This window comes from Lipotes vexillifer, unplaced genomic scaffold (assembly GCF_000442215.2).
Source record: "Lipotes vexillifer unplaced genomic scaffold, Lipotes_vexillifer_v1.1 scaffold490, whole genome shotgun sequence".
NCBI classification, from domain to species: domain Eukaryota; kingdom Metazoa; phylum Chordata; class Mammalia; order Artiodactyla; family Lipotidae; genus Lipotes; species Lipotes vexillifer.
In genome coordinates, this window is record NW_006796397.1 from 635,692 (window position 1) to 650,740 (window position 15,049).

The 15,049-nt window shown below is 38.7% G+C and overlaps 1 protein-coding gene across 1 annotated transcript; it reads right to left on the reverse strand.

The window, feature by feature from the left end:
• Positions 1–285: 285 nt before the first annotated feature.
• LOC103090805 (interferon-induced guanylate-binding protein 2) lies at positions 286–13,813 on the reverse strand. Its single transcript, XM_007468509.1, is given in 13 exon segments — positions 286–402; positions 1,579–1,786; positions 2,086–2,182; position 2,560; positions 4,275–4,335; positions 4,337–4,485; positions 5,814–6,091; positions 8,980–9,222; positions 9,571–9,702; positions 9,705–9,766; positions 11,941–12,050; positions 12,965–13,092; positions 13,624–13,813. Coding segments are annotated over 13 exon segments (1,776 nt in total).
• Positions 13,814–15,049: the final 1,236 nt, after the last annotated feature.

The window sequence follows — 15,049 nt, forward strand, 5'->3', positions numbered from 1 at the left end:
ACATAATTAAAAGTCTCTCTAGAGCCAATATGCATGATTTCAAATATAGGTTCTAGTGAGGGATCATACTAATTATTTGTACTATATTTAAGCATGAATTGAATCACTGTAGGTAAAACACTGCCTTCACACTTTACTTCATCTTTGCAAACTTTACACCTCAATGAAAATAAATCTTATAATTTCAAGTTTAGTTTAGTGGCAATTGTTTGACGTCTTGAAGTTGCTCATTCAACTTGCTCTTAACAGATGGGAGCTGGTTAGGAAATTACGTTCCTTAGATTTTTAGAGTATGTTACACCTTGGGAATGATTCCCTGTATCTCATCTGGATAGCATTCATCTCTTTAAGAAGTTTCTTGCTCTCCTTTTGGAATCCCTCCAGGAGAAGTCATTCCTGTTCCTAAAAGGGAAAGTGGAGACTGAACTCACACAACTTAAAACATTTCTCACACTTGCTAAATTATACCTATATTAATCCCTTAGGGGTTTTGAAACTTGTTTTTGAAATCTTTTCCTCCCTTAATTTCCATTATATCACTGTTTCTTGGGTCTCCTATGCCTGTCAAAATTTTTCTGAGCTTTCTTTAGCTGAAGAATTGTTCTCATAGTTTCTAAAATATTAGTGACCCAGAATTTTTTTTTTTTTTTGGCTTCCTTTACCCTGATGCAATGCAGTCTTTCAGGAAAAACTGTCTTTTTCCACTTCAACTCTAATTTATGTAGTGTGGACTCCCAAATACTTATCTAAGAAGGAAGAAAGATGGACGAACAGCATTTTTTTTTTTTTTCGTACGCGGGCCTCTCACTGTTGTGGCCTCTCCCATTGTGGAGCACAGGCTCCGGACGCGCAGGCTCAGCGGCCATGGCTCACGGGCCCAGCCACTCCGCGGCATGTGGGAACTTCCCAGACCGGGGCACGAACCCGTGTTCCCTGCATCGGCAGGCGGACTCTCAACCACTGCGCCACCCGGGAAGCCCCACAGCAGAGTTTTGATCATGGAATTTATTACAAGTCTCCAAAATTTGGTGGCAGAGGTAACAGAAATAAGCTGAGAAGATCAAACCTGCACTGGTCGATACTGTATTGCTGCGTAGACATCCTGACTCTGCATAGACTTGGAGTAGGGCCTGGAGAACAGGAAGGTACTGGCAGCCTAGGTATTTAATTCTGTGGTTAATTGTGTAGACGGTCATGAAGTCTTCCTACTCATTAGGGCACTTCCAGACATAAAGTTATATCTCTGAAATGACCATTTCCTCTTTTGAAAAATGACAATATAATGGTACCCATAACATAATGTACGGATTTGCTCACAGAATATCTGTAAAGCCACTGTGCAGTGCCTGGCAATGAATAGCTATGGTTTATTAGTGATTTAATAATGAAGGATTCTATGAGATTTTATCCTGCAAGTAGATAGCCTTTAGTAACCAGAGATGGTCAGGGGTAGAAGCAATAAGAGAATGAAATGCCTACTAGTGTTCGGGCTAGAAAAGTCCTTCAACTGACCTAACACTCTAAATTCTAAGCAGTGTTTTTTATTCAGCACAACGGTAGAAAGAATGGAGATGACACAATTGGATACCTGAAGTTTAGGGCTAGAACCCTCTCTTGCTCTGCCATTAACTGGGCCCTCTCCTTTTCCATCTTCTCAGTCAGTTCTTTCACATGTCCCTGATAACTGTTTTCTCTCTCTTGCATCATCTGGTCATTCTTCTTTTGCATTTCCTCCAACATTTTGTTTGCAGCTTCTGCAATTTTAGACTTTATACATTCCACGTTAGAAGAAAAATAAGCGGAGAAATATGAGGATCTTAATTTATTGTTATAGCTTTATTTTTACTTTCACCCTTTTTGCTTGTTTGCTTATTTCATGAAGAAAACTTCTTGTGGTCATTTTTGCACTGAGGAATCAGAGGAAAGATTGACATAAATATTAGTTAAGAAAAGAATCCCCTAAAACTATGAACTATACTTGCTATTTTTTGCTCTATAGTAATATTCCAGGTGGACTAATGTGGCTAACATTAACATTTCTAGCACTTTCCAACTATGTAGAGGGTTTTCAGTTATTCTCACCTTCAATCTTTTTCTTTTTCCGTAAGTGACTGATCAGTATGTTGAAGTGCATCAGCCACACCTTCCTTGGAATCCAAAGATTTCTTCAGTGTCTCTTCTGCTTATTGATGCAGAAGTTAGAATTAGGAAATAGAGACTATGGGTTAAAGTAAAACCTAGCAGTACATCTCTTAATTCAACTTCATTTTACCACCCATTTTAAAATTTAAATACCTTTTCAAACTAAGCTTTCTTAAAACCCAACTCCGGATCCACCTTCAAACTTGCTTCATTCTCAGTCACCCCAATTTTAGTAATTTAATTAGCAAATCTTGTCTTCTAATTGTATGAGTTAAAAACCTTATGGTTATCCTTTATGTTTTTGTTTTTTTTTTTCCCTCACAAATCCCAGGTACCATCATCAGTTAATGATGTTTGCTCTGACTTCAAAATAAAACCAGCCAGGGCCCATCGATTGTCACCTTCTCCTCCCGACACCCTGGTCCAAGACATCATCACTTCTTGCCTGGACCATGACATTAGCTTCATAATTTGTGTCCCTACTTCCTTCCACTCTTGCTCCCCTATAGCCTGTTTTCCTCAAGGCAGCTAGTGTTGTGTTATATTACTTTAAGAAAGATCACTTCACTTTGATGCACCAAATCCTCTGCTGATTTTCCAACTCCTTCCAAGTAAAATTGAAACTTCTCTCAGTGGCCTCCAGGATACTACTTTGTTTAGCACCTGGCCTCTGAGCATCTCTCTGACCTCACCTCCTGCCACCTCTTCCTTTGCTCACTGCCTTCTTAATGCATTTCCTGCCATTCCTAGAACATCAACCAATTTATCCTTCTGGGTGTTTCTGTTGTTTGAAATTTTCATCCTCTAGATGCCCACTTGGCTCACTCCCTGACTCCTTTGAAGATTCTGCTGAAACAGTACCCCACGATAGAGGCCTTCTCTAAAAACCTACATATAAAATAGTACCACATATCCTTCCCCTCCCATGCCTGTAGTCTACTTTGTGTTTCTTCAGGGCACTTTTTTCACTGTGATAGTGACTTCTAGAGTCACTCTAGTATTATTCTCTCCTTTGCCTTATTAACAGGACGCTTAATTTTTTCCACCAGGGCACATTGTGGGCCTTGATAAAATGTTGCACTTTCTAGTCAACCTCCCGGTAGCTGAAGTGACTGTATGATTAAAATATAGCTAATACCACTTATGTGGAATGTTATATAGTACCTTTTGCAGATCGCCTTAAAGAGAGTTGACCCAGAGACTTTTAACTCTTCTGTTTTTCCCTTTTCTTTCCATCTGTAATATGGAAGTACTGGGTGAAACTCCAGTAGCCATCTTAGACCATAAGTTGACCTTGAAGGTGGAGGCTGGGTGCTAAGGTGTTGGAGCAGAGCAAAGAAGGGGCCTGGGAACAGGGTGATTGTGGAGTTGTCATAGCAGCATGGACTCCCTCTGCCGTACTTCTTGTATATAAAACAGAAAGAAAATTTTGTCCTTTTTAAGCCACTCTTGTCTTGTTTTATTTTATTTTTAAATAATATGTACCCAAACCTAATTCTAACTGATATAACCTGAGTATACCAGCACAGAAGTATAGTTAAGAGCAGAGAGTCTGCTACAAGTATTTCTATTCCAGCTGTACCACTTATTACCTGTACATTTTAGATGAGTTATTTTACTTCCCTGTGCCTCAATTTTCTTATTTATAAAATGAGGACATTAATAACATGTACTTCATAGGGGTGTTATGAGGATTGAACGAGTTAAGCCCATTTGTTTCCTGAAGCAAAATAAGGTCTATATGTGTTAACTCTTATAATTATTAGTTTTTTCTGTAAGCTATAATTTGTTGATTGCTGGTACTTTGAAAGAACTTGTTTTCTTTTAATTGCACTAACCACAGAAATTTGACAAGGTCTAGCATATAGTCAGGACTAAGTAGATAATTGTTCGATGATTGAATGACTACATTATTGAAGAAATTCTACAAACATTTTGGGGGGGCTCCATCTGTGCTTCCAAGAAGGAATCTGTTATTCATCCCATGGTAGTCTCTCCTATTGGATAAATCAGTGAATTGATCAATGAAAAGCGCAGGCACTGTTTGCCAATCACATTTTGGTTGATTCCACTGTAGTTTGAAAGTGTCACCTCAGCAAGTCCCCAGAAATGGTACTCAGTAGGTAGTTTACCTGTATCCCCTTTCGGGGGGGCTGGTAGTAGTTATCCTTTAGCTCCTCCTTCTTCCAAATACAGATGATAACCTCCTGGTTTAGAAAATATTCCTTGCTTCACATCTTCATATACAGGGCCAAAAATATCCTGAATTAAAGCCATGCAATAAACTGAGGATGCTTTCATGTTCTGCTTACAAAAGTCATCTCACTTTGCTTCTAACCCTTCCTGTGAAGTGAAAAAATAGTACAGAAGGTACAGTAAGCCATTATGAGGTTGTTAACCACACACAGATTACTGGGAAATGCTTCTTCTGCAGAGAATGTGGCATATAAACATTACACACCTCTCACCATGCTGGGAGATTCTAGAATACCCCTAAATAGAGCGCTGGTTTAAAAAAATACATCTACTTCTCTTTGTGATTATCTGAAGCTTTTTCCCCATGCTTTTTTAGCTTCAGAGAATGATTCTCAAAGCATAGACGCTTTTCCATATAGAAACTTCTCTTTTCAAGTCCCTAATTCAGGAATAGTTTACCACACAAATGTTCAGTAAGACAGGCTTGCAGGGAGTTCCTGGTTCCACCACTTCGTGACTTAGTGACATTCAACTTTCATGAAATGAGGTTTCGTTTTTGTAAAACACAGGAAATTTTATCTATGTCATAGATTCCACGTCAGGATTATATGCAGTGGTGCAAAGTATTAAACCAGTGACTTTTTCATGAGTGCTCAAAAGGGTCAATGATTAGTGGTACATTCTTTAAAATGATAATACTTTTGCATATTTTCTCAATACAAGGCTAACGAAGGTAATGGAGATTGTACTGCAGGTATTTTCTGTATGGAGAAAGCCTAACAAACAGCATTTTTACCTACATCAAATTATTGAAGAGAACTTGTATATCAAGTGTTTCTTTAGTCTAGAAAGATGTCCATTGTCTGCTGACCTTCACTATTTAGTTTCATCAGAACCCCTGAAAGCAGGAAGATGTAATTTGAAAACTCCTGCCCTGCAAGCCAGAGAAGGGATTGTCACCTGTCAAGTGATTATTTGTCATACAACAACCCTTCCTTAACTTGGAAGGACTCAGACTTGAGTCCTCAAATAGCATTCTTATAATTGATTTCTCTTCCCTGTCTTTCTGAATATTTTACTGTTGCTTTACATTAAACACAATACGTTTTTAGGGTTTTCACAAAGAAGTGAATCCTCCTGGATAATTAGCAGGGAACACGAAAGCACTGTGTCTTTGACTAACTTTAAATGAAAAAATAAATTAAAATAATCTTATGTAAATACAATTTTGCAGTTTACTTTTTGCTTAAAATATGGCATCCATAGGGTGGAAATTAACAGAAGAGAATATCTGTAATAACCATAGTTGGTCATGGTACCATAGTCTCTAGGACTAAGTCTAAGGGAAGTCTATTCTTTCAGTAAAGATTGCAAATGAGTTCACATAACTGAGGTCTGCTGTCTTTGGGAGGACTACTTATATCAAGAAAGGCCCAGATTTTTCTGCCTCTCATTAACCAGAATAGCAAATATACCCCTAATTTTTTCTGTAACACTCGGTCCACATCCTTGAAAGAGTTCTTCAAGACTTCAGTGGCCTCTTTCTCACTGGCCCTGTGCAGGTCCAGAAGCTCCTGGAGGGTTTCCGTGGGCAGCTGCACCTTCTGGCCCATCCACTGGTCATAGTGGGCAATGACCTTTTGCACTGCGGCTGAGTTCTCGATCTTGGCCAAGGCCAAGACTGCATTCTCCATGCAGGGCAGATCCCCATTACTGATGGCATTGATGTAGGTCAGCACCAGGCTCTCTAGACCTACAAAAGAGAATTTTAAAAAATAGTGACTATTAGTTGGTGAGAGAGAGAGGAACAACTGTATTTCATTTAGTCCTGAGCATATAAATTTTATTATTTTGTATCAACGGCTAGAGTATTTTTTTAATGTTTTTCAAGTGTCACAAACAATAGTTTTAAGGATTTTTTGAGAAGAATAGTGATGGAATATTTTGTTAACCTCTAGTTTTAGAGGAGTTTAAATCTTCCCTTTCCTCCTCCTTCCCTCACCCAAATGGAAGATGTTGGAATGAATGGGTTAGAGTAAGGATATTTTGGGGACAAGATAGTAAGTCTTGATCTTTTCTTAGCCTTACTGTATCTCCCTTTTATATACTGTACTGTATCTCCCTTCTAATATATAAAAAAGGTCAAGGAGACAATTTAGCATACACAAGCATTTGTGTGTGTGAGTGTAGCGGTACACGTGGTACAGGCCACTAGTCCTGGGTCTGGCCTAAATAAAAGGATCTTTCTAGATAGTCTCTCATCCAAGCTCCATGCAGTATGATCAATTCATCCACATTTGCCAGGGATTTATGGTTTTAGCATTGAAAATCTCATATACCAGGAAATGCCAGCCTCGGGCAAACTGGAGTTGTTGATCACCCTACAACTACCAGTTTTTGGTTACAATAATGTATCACCTCACACTGGTCAGAATGGCCATCATCAAAAAGTCTACAAGTAACAAATGTTGGAGATGGTGCGGAGAAAAGGGGATCCTTCTACATTGCTGGTGGGAATGTAAATTGGTGCAACCACTATGGAGAACAGTATGGAGGTTCCTTAAAAAACTAAAAATAGAGTTATTTTATGATCCTGCAATACTACTTCTGGGTGTATATCCAGAGAAAACTGTAATTCAAAAAGATACATGCACCCCAATATTCATAGTAGCACTATTTACAATAGCCAAGACATGGAAGCAACCTAAATGTCCATTAACAGATGAATGGATAAAGAAGATGTGGTACATATATACAATGAAATATTACTCAGCAATAAAAATGAAATAATGCCATTTGCAGCAACATGGATGGACTGAGAGGTTATCATATTAAGTGAGGTAAGTCAGACAGAGAAAGACAAATATCATATGATATCACTTATATGATGAATCTTAAAAAATGATACAAATGAACTTATTTACAAAACAGAAATAGACTCACAGACAGAGAAAACAAACTTATGGTTACCAAAGGGGAAGGGAGAGGAGGAATGAATTAGGAATTTGGGATAAACAGATACACAGTACTACATTTAAAGTTGATAAACAACAAGGACCTACTGTACAGCACAGGGAACTGTATTCAATGTCTTAAAATAACTTATAATGGAAAAGGATCTGAAAAAGTATATATATATATATATATATATATATATATATATATATATATATATCAGTATCACACTTATATGCATATATGTATATATCTATATATGATATAACTGAATGTACACCTGAAACATTGTAAATCAACTGTTCTTCTATTAAAAAAAGACAACTAGCAGTTTTTGGGCACTCAGTCCTGGGCCTTCTCTTTCTATAGTTTTAAGTAGTGCCATCTATATTTTTATTTCCTGCTTTGAGTTGATTTTTAAGCTTTCGATTTGTGTATTGAAATATCTGGATGATACTCCTTCTTGTATACATCAGAGAAAAATCAATACTAAATGATCCAAATCTAAACAACTTCACCAACTCTGGAATACTATTCTTCCTCCAGGTATTTCTTTTAGTAAATGACATCTGTTCAAGCAGTTGCTTAAGCTCAGAACTCTGGAGTCGGACTTGACACTTCCTTATCATTCCTTCCACACACCACGCCCATATGCCCTCCATTATCAAGGTTTATGGATTTGACATTCAAAATATGTGTGGATTCTGTCCATGTTGACAATCTCAATTGCCGCTGTCTTAGCCTAGCATAATCCCTATTTATTATTAAAATATTGCAGTATCATTCATCTTCTCATTGCTTCATGTACATCCCTCCAACATGGTATCTACAAAATACTCAGAAGGATTTTTTTAAGTATAAACGTAACCAATCCTTTTAGGTATGGTTCCCTGAATACTTCTGCAACCATGACGCCACTGTTATTCGCTCTACTCTTGTTCAAATCGTACTTTCTTTTACATTCTTGAAGTCACAGAGATCTTTACTGTCTTAGAACTTCTCATGTGGTATTATCTCTGTCTGCAAAGCTATTCGAACTGTTCTTCTAATTAACTCCTACTCATTTTCAAGTTCTCATTTTACATGTCACTTTCAGAGACAAGTATTCTCTGTCTTCAAATCCAAAGCAGCTATCATTTTAATTTATTGTGCTTATCACTGTTTATCATTAGAGTTAAATAAATTGTTTTAGTACCTTTTGATCCCACCGTGCTAGAATGAAGATAGAGCTAAAATATTTTAATCCACCATTATGCCCAGTGGTGGGTGCATTGCAGGCACTCCTAACCAATTCACATATTTTTTGCATTGATAAACAAGAGAATTGTGTTAAGGTTAGTGGCAAAACTTTGCAAACATGGAGTATTTGCCTTTTCCTGACTTTGTCAATCATACAACTCTCCTGGAAGGAAATTTCATAAATAAGGAGAGAAGTTGGTAGAGAAGGTTACTACACCAGGATTAGATTCTAGTTTGTTTCCTTTATTCACCTTGCTCATGTGAATATTAGATAACACCAGAAATAGTTTTAGTTCCCATATAAAATTCACAAAATGACACTTGTGGTGTGTTTTCCTTGGCATCATTAGACTCTGTATTTGTCAGAAGTAAACCTCATGGTTCCCACTTCTATCGTCTACAATGGGCAATAGGAAAGTCCAAGTATGGGCAGTGAGAGGGACTTGTGAGGCCCATTGACTGTGATGCCCCCTGAGAGAGTCTTGGCCTTGGGATGGCTGAGGATGTAGAAGCAGAAGTCTTCAAATTGTTCTCTGAATTCAGGGTTCAGATCTTCCTCCTGTAGCTGCTCCAGGCGGGTGAGGTACTTCCTCTGAGAAAGGTGGTCAAAGATGAAGCGCTTGTTCTCTGGGAAGAACTTTCGGATACATAACCGAGGTTCATTAAAGCTTTTAGTTCTTTTATCAGTACCTGGAGGAATGAAAATTCGAGGTAGTACAACTTCAGGCTGATTGCTTCAAATATATGACCCTTCAACTTAGTAATCTGCACAAATCCTATATTAAGAGGTAAATATTAACTAATCATGGATCAGACCAAAAAATTAAAGGGATAGAGAAATGAAATTTCTTTTCTTCTCCAAGAAGGAGGTAACTTAAAATTAGACCCAATTGATTCATCTAAAGAATGTTTCATTTCCTCTAACAGAACAGCCAGGATAACAAAGTTACGAAATTATAATTTTCAACACCTACATAGAAATGGTCATTGTGATACTGTTTTCTCTTTTTTTGTTAGCCAACCATCAGGCCCAGTAACCTTGCTTTAGCTTCAGTGAAAGCTTCTAGTACTCATCAGCAGTGATGGGTTGCCCATTTGCTTCCAGCTCCAGGGAGAAATCTCTCAGAGTCCACACAACGTCTGGAAAGAAGCTCACACAGTCAGCTGATTTTTGACCTCATGTTTACCAGGTGAGGATTTTGCCCTGATTCAATCTGTCAGTTCTGTCACATAGCTGAGATGCTAACATAGGAAAACTGCAGAAAAGGGGTAGCACCTTTTATGCTGTATTTTCTCCCAAAGCTTATCTAAAATAATTTTTCTTAATTAGTTTATTCATTCATTCCACAATTTATTGAGCAACTGCTCAATAGAACCAATAACATGGCAATGAGTGCGACAATTCTACCATACACATTCTAGTGAGGGAGATAGATGATAAATGAATAAACAAAAATATAATAAAATCTGAGTCTTGATAATAATTGTCTTGAAGGAAAATGAACCCAAGCTAAAGGTTAGAGAATAACTGTGTATGTCTGCATGTGGTACTGCTTTATGTAGTGGTTCAGGTAAATTCATCCTGAGATGATCATTGAGCAGAGATCTGAATGAACTGAGGGAGCCAGCCATGCACTAACTCATTGGAGGAACATTCCTGAAAGAGGAAATAGCTCCTGCAAACCCTCAGATAGGAAATCACTGAGTGTGTCAAACATATAGCAGGGAGACCAGCATGGCTAGGTCAGAAGTCCTAGAATGGATAGGGTCCAGACTACGTAAGCCCTGTAGGCCATAGAGAGTGTTTGAATTTTAATCTAAATTTAATGGGAAGCTATTGAGAAGCTTTGAGCTGAGAGGGAATATGACCTGATGTTTGTTTTTAAAAGATCATTCTGGCTGGTGTTGTATCTGTAAGAGACAAGAGTATAAGCAGAGAGAAGCATTAGGCAGTTAGGAGGTAACCCAGAGGAGAGAAGATGGAAGTTTAGACTGGAGTTATCACTGAGGAAGTGGTGGAAATTAGCCAGCCTGGGCAAATACCTATGACAGTGGAGCTGACAGGACTTGTGACTAATAGTTTGCAGGTTATAAAGAAAGGAATCATCCAAGATGAATCCTAAGTTTTTTGGTTTTTTTGTTTGTTTGTTTGCGGTACGCGGACCTCTCACTGTTGTGGCCTCTCCCGTTGCGGAGCACAGGCTCCGGACGCGCAGGCTCAGCGGCTATAGCTCACGGGCCCAGCCGCTCCGCGGCATGTGGGATCTTCCCGGACAGCGGCACGAACCTGTGTGCCCTGCATCGGCAGGTGGACTCTCAACCACTGCGCCACCAGGGAAGCCCTGTCTGTTGGTTTTTAAAGTCTCTAAGAATACAGTGAACTAGGAGCTAGAATATTTAACAGATGAAAGTGTGTTTACAGGGAAGTGGGTAGATGACTTCGCCAAAGGATAGTGTAGTCTCAGTACATGTGTTTCGAAGGAGTTTCTCTTTTTAATGGGAGAAGAATGAGAAAGTCTCTGGAAGCTGTGATAAGGAACAAGGAGGTTACCTAAGTTTCCTGGGACCTATGACATGCAAGGTGTGGGAGAAAAAATCACCACTTAAGACCACTTGAGAAGTCTGTGGGGGAAATAGTGTCCACAGAGTATAGATAGAACTCAGTCAGAAGGAACTATTTAGAGATGATGATAAGGATATAAAGATTTCCTGAATGACACATGAGTTCTAGAGGATGCTTAGGGTTTGGCAATGGAGATTTGTTGGGAGAGGTCATCAAACATGACTGCAGTTTTGACCCCTGAGCTGGACCCAGGCAGCTCACCCTCTCCCCTGTCCTTGGAACATGCACTCTGCTTGCCTTCCCCATGCTGGAAGTTGCACAAGGACACAGCCTTGAGATAGTAATTGGTGCTGAGACCATCTGGACTGTGTACTGACTGAGCCCAGGTAAGGTCTCTATAGAGACTTAAAATTTGGTGGGTAGGTGTGGAAATCTATTTGTCTTCCAGCCACCTAAGACAACACTTCTAAGTAAATTCCCTTGCTTATTAAACCTGCCACCTGCCAGTCTGATCTGCCATTTTCTTTGGTCTCTCCCTGCCCTCCGGGTACTAAGGTCAGTTTCAGATTACACCCAGGAAGCTCCTGAGGAGATTGTAACCCAACAGGATTAAGTCAGATAGGGGTTGTACAGAGCCTTGTGCAGCTAAGTGTCTAAGGATAATGTGTGACCAGAAAGGCTTGGGCTTCTGGCAGTGATTGAGGTAGACTGGGATGGTGAGCATAATGGGATTCATTAAAGAAGGGACTCCTGAATTCTTCTGCAGTTGCCCACGAATGTAACTGGTGACAAAATAAAGCTGTTCTTTCCTTGATTTCATGTTGTCTGGATCACAAAATGGATTCTGCAGCTGGTCCATGGCCTACTGGTTGATGTTTCCCATGCTGTTGTATAAAAAGGTGCTGCTCAGGAGAACGGCCAGGGCAAAAATCCAGGAGTCATTCTGGTTGTCTCCCTAGAAGTCATTGTAGAAACCACATAGAGTAACTTAGAGCACATGATTTCAATTCAGATGGACGGAGACTGATCCCAGATGTCTCTATTTAACTCCGGAAACTTAGATTAGTCATTTCCCTATGCAAATTTTTATCCATCTGTACATGAATTTATATAAAAACCTTAAATTCATGGTGTAGTGAAATTTAAATTAGGCATTGTACATAACTGCATACGAGAGTGTAAGCAAATAAGCACTAGATAGTGGTGGCTATTATGATCATGTAATAGAATTCAAACCTATCTCCTGAACTGAGATTGTGATCCTATTTCTGTTCTCATGACATGTCATGGTGTGGAACTTTTTAGACAATAGTTAAAATATGCCCCTTTAGCAAGAGTAATAATGTATTACAAAGAAGTTGTCATCAGACCTTATACTTTGCTTCTCTTACAAACAGCACAGCTGTGAATAACACCATTCCCACCACCTTTCTGGGTTCTCATTCTGAAAAGTCAGATATGTTTGTAAACTATCAGATTTAGAGGCCCCTTCAGTAGCCTCACCAAGACATTTTCCTACAATATGAAAGAAAAATGACTTAAAAAGTCATTAGCCATTATTTTATGGGTTTCAAACCTACGAATGGGCCTTCCTGACCACTCTCAATGCTTATATGTGTGGCCAAGGTATGCAACAATTCTTAATTTAGCCCATCATTCTCATACTCAGTGTTTACTTTTCTCACATAAGGCTCACTTTGGTTTGCTTCAAATTGGATCTGAGATCAAATCTTGAGCACAGCCAAGTAAATAAATGAAAATAATACATTAGTATGATACACTTGAAGCACAAATCAAGGAGTGGGAAATGATAGTGCAAAGAGGGCTATTGATCTGACATAAATACGATTTAAAAGATTTATTTTTTACCTTCTCTACATCCCCCAGGCCCTCAGTGTCAAGCAGAACTAGAGTATGTTCTGGCTTCTTGGGATGAGGCACACACCACATCCAGATGCCCTTTGTGTGAGACTGCACCGTGGAGTCCAGAGAAAAACCTGCAAGGGGGCATGGGGTTAAGAAAGGGTGGAGTTTTAATAGCAGATGGATCTTGAAATTGAGATAATAGTCAACAAAATCAAGGTTTAAAGAGACAGATGAAAACATAATCAATATTGATCTTAACTGCAACCAGAAAAAGAGAGAAATTAGAACATTCAGTACAAACTGAAATATTTATTTTACCTTAAAAATCAGTATAATCTTGATGTTAATCCACATATATTTTAGTAAATGTTTTATTGTTTATTATTATCTGTATTAATTTTCTTTATTACTACCTTACTCCTTCCAGAAAGGCATAAAACTCAGTATAAAACTTTAAAGAGAAAATTAAGGCAAAGTGGTAAGGAAGAGTTGACTCTTATCTTCTAGCACAGAGTAAATGTAAGAAGCCCATCACTGTATTGAAAGTTAGCTTTCAATATTCCTCCCAGGTCTCTAACTTCCTCTTTTCGCATCACTGAACTTGATGCTGGGAGTGTAGGTGGACAGAAGGGACTCGGCTGGGCTTTGCTAGTGCCACTCACCCTTTTTCTTCCCAGCCAGCTTGTTCATCAGGTAGGATTTGCCTGTGCGGTAGAGGTCCACGATAGCCACCACCAGAATGGGCTGCTTAATGGCAGACAGGATCTTCACAATTTCTGGATTAACTGACATTCACTCATTAATGTTCTCAATAAGGCACTCTGGGCCTGGCATGTGGATCTCTGAGGCCATGTGCAGAGTGCCACCTGATCTGCAAGGGAAGAGATGGGATGGATAGCAATGTCTAGTCAGCTGGCTGATTGAGAACTTTGCAGTTAGGACTAAAATTTGGTTTTCTCCTTGAACTTTGTTCCTTGTATGTTTTAAAAAGTCTCGTGGCCTATTTAAACCTGTCCTATAGACTAGTCCACTTGTTCTTTTCAAAAATAACTTGATTTTGAAGGAGCTTAGCCTTACACAAATTCTTACATACATTGGATACAGAGTTTCCATATTCCATTTCCCCAGCTTCTCCTAATATTAATATCTTATTTAACCATAGACAATGGTTGAAACAGGATTTTAACATTGATACAATACTATTAACTAATCCACACACCTTTTTCCCATGTCACCTGTTTTCCCCCTGATGTCCTTTTCTGATCCAGGATCCAATTCAGGACCCTTCATTGCATTCAGTCATTACCTGTCCTTAGTCTTCTCTCATCATTGACAGGTTCTCATTTTTATTTTGTCTTTCATGACCTTGTCATTTTAGAAGAGTACTGGCCTGTCATTTTGCAAAATATCCCTCCATTTGGGTTTTTCTCATGATTCCTCATGATTAGGTTGAGGTTATGGGCTTTTGGCAAGAATACTGTGGATGCAATGTTCTGCCAGTCTCAGTGTATCATATCAAGGGATGCATGATGTCCATAGAACACACTCTGGTGCTGTGATGTTAACTTTGATCACTTGATTTATGTGGTGTCTTCCAGATTTCTCCACTGTAAAGTTACTATTACCTCCTTGTAATTAAAAAGTACCATTCAGGGAGATATTTTGAGACTGTGCAAATATATTCTCCTCAAAGTTTCATATCATTTTTCAATGCTAATTTTAGCATCCACTAATAGTGATTCTTGCTTGTAACAATTATTACTGTAGTGCTTGTCCGTAGGTGATTTGTACTTGCACCATTCCTTCAACATTTACTAACTGAGGTTCTATTGTAAACAAGAGCTGTCCCTTCTCCTCTATTTATTTTTTTACTCATTCAATTATTTAGTTGTATCAGTATAGACTCACAGATATTTATTTTATTTTATTCTAGGGGGTTTAATACTTTACTATCATTATGTACTTTTTGCTTAATTTGTGCCAGATTTGTTCACTGAGAACTCCTTTAGCTTGGCTCCTGGGTCTTTTGGGCATGCTTCCATCATATTCTGAGCACTTCCTTACTTTGTGGCACCACAGGGCATTCCT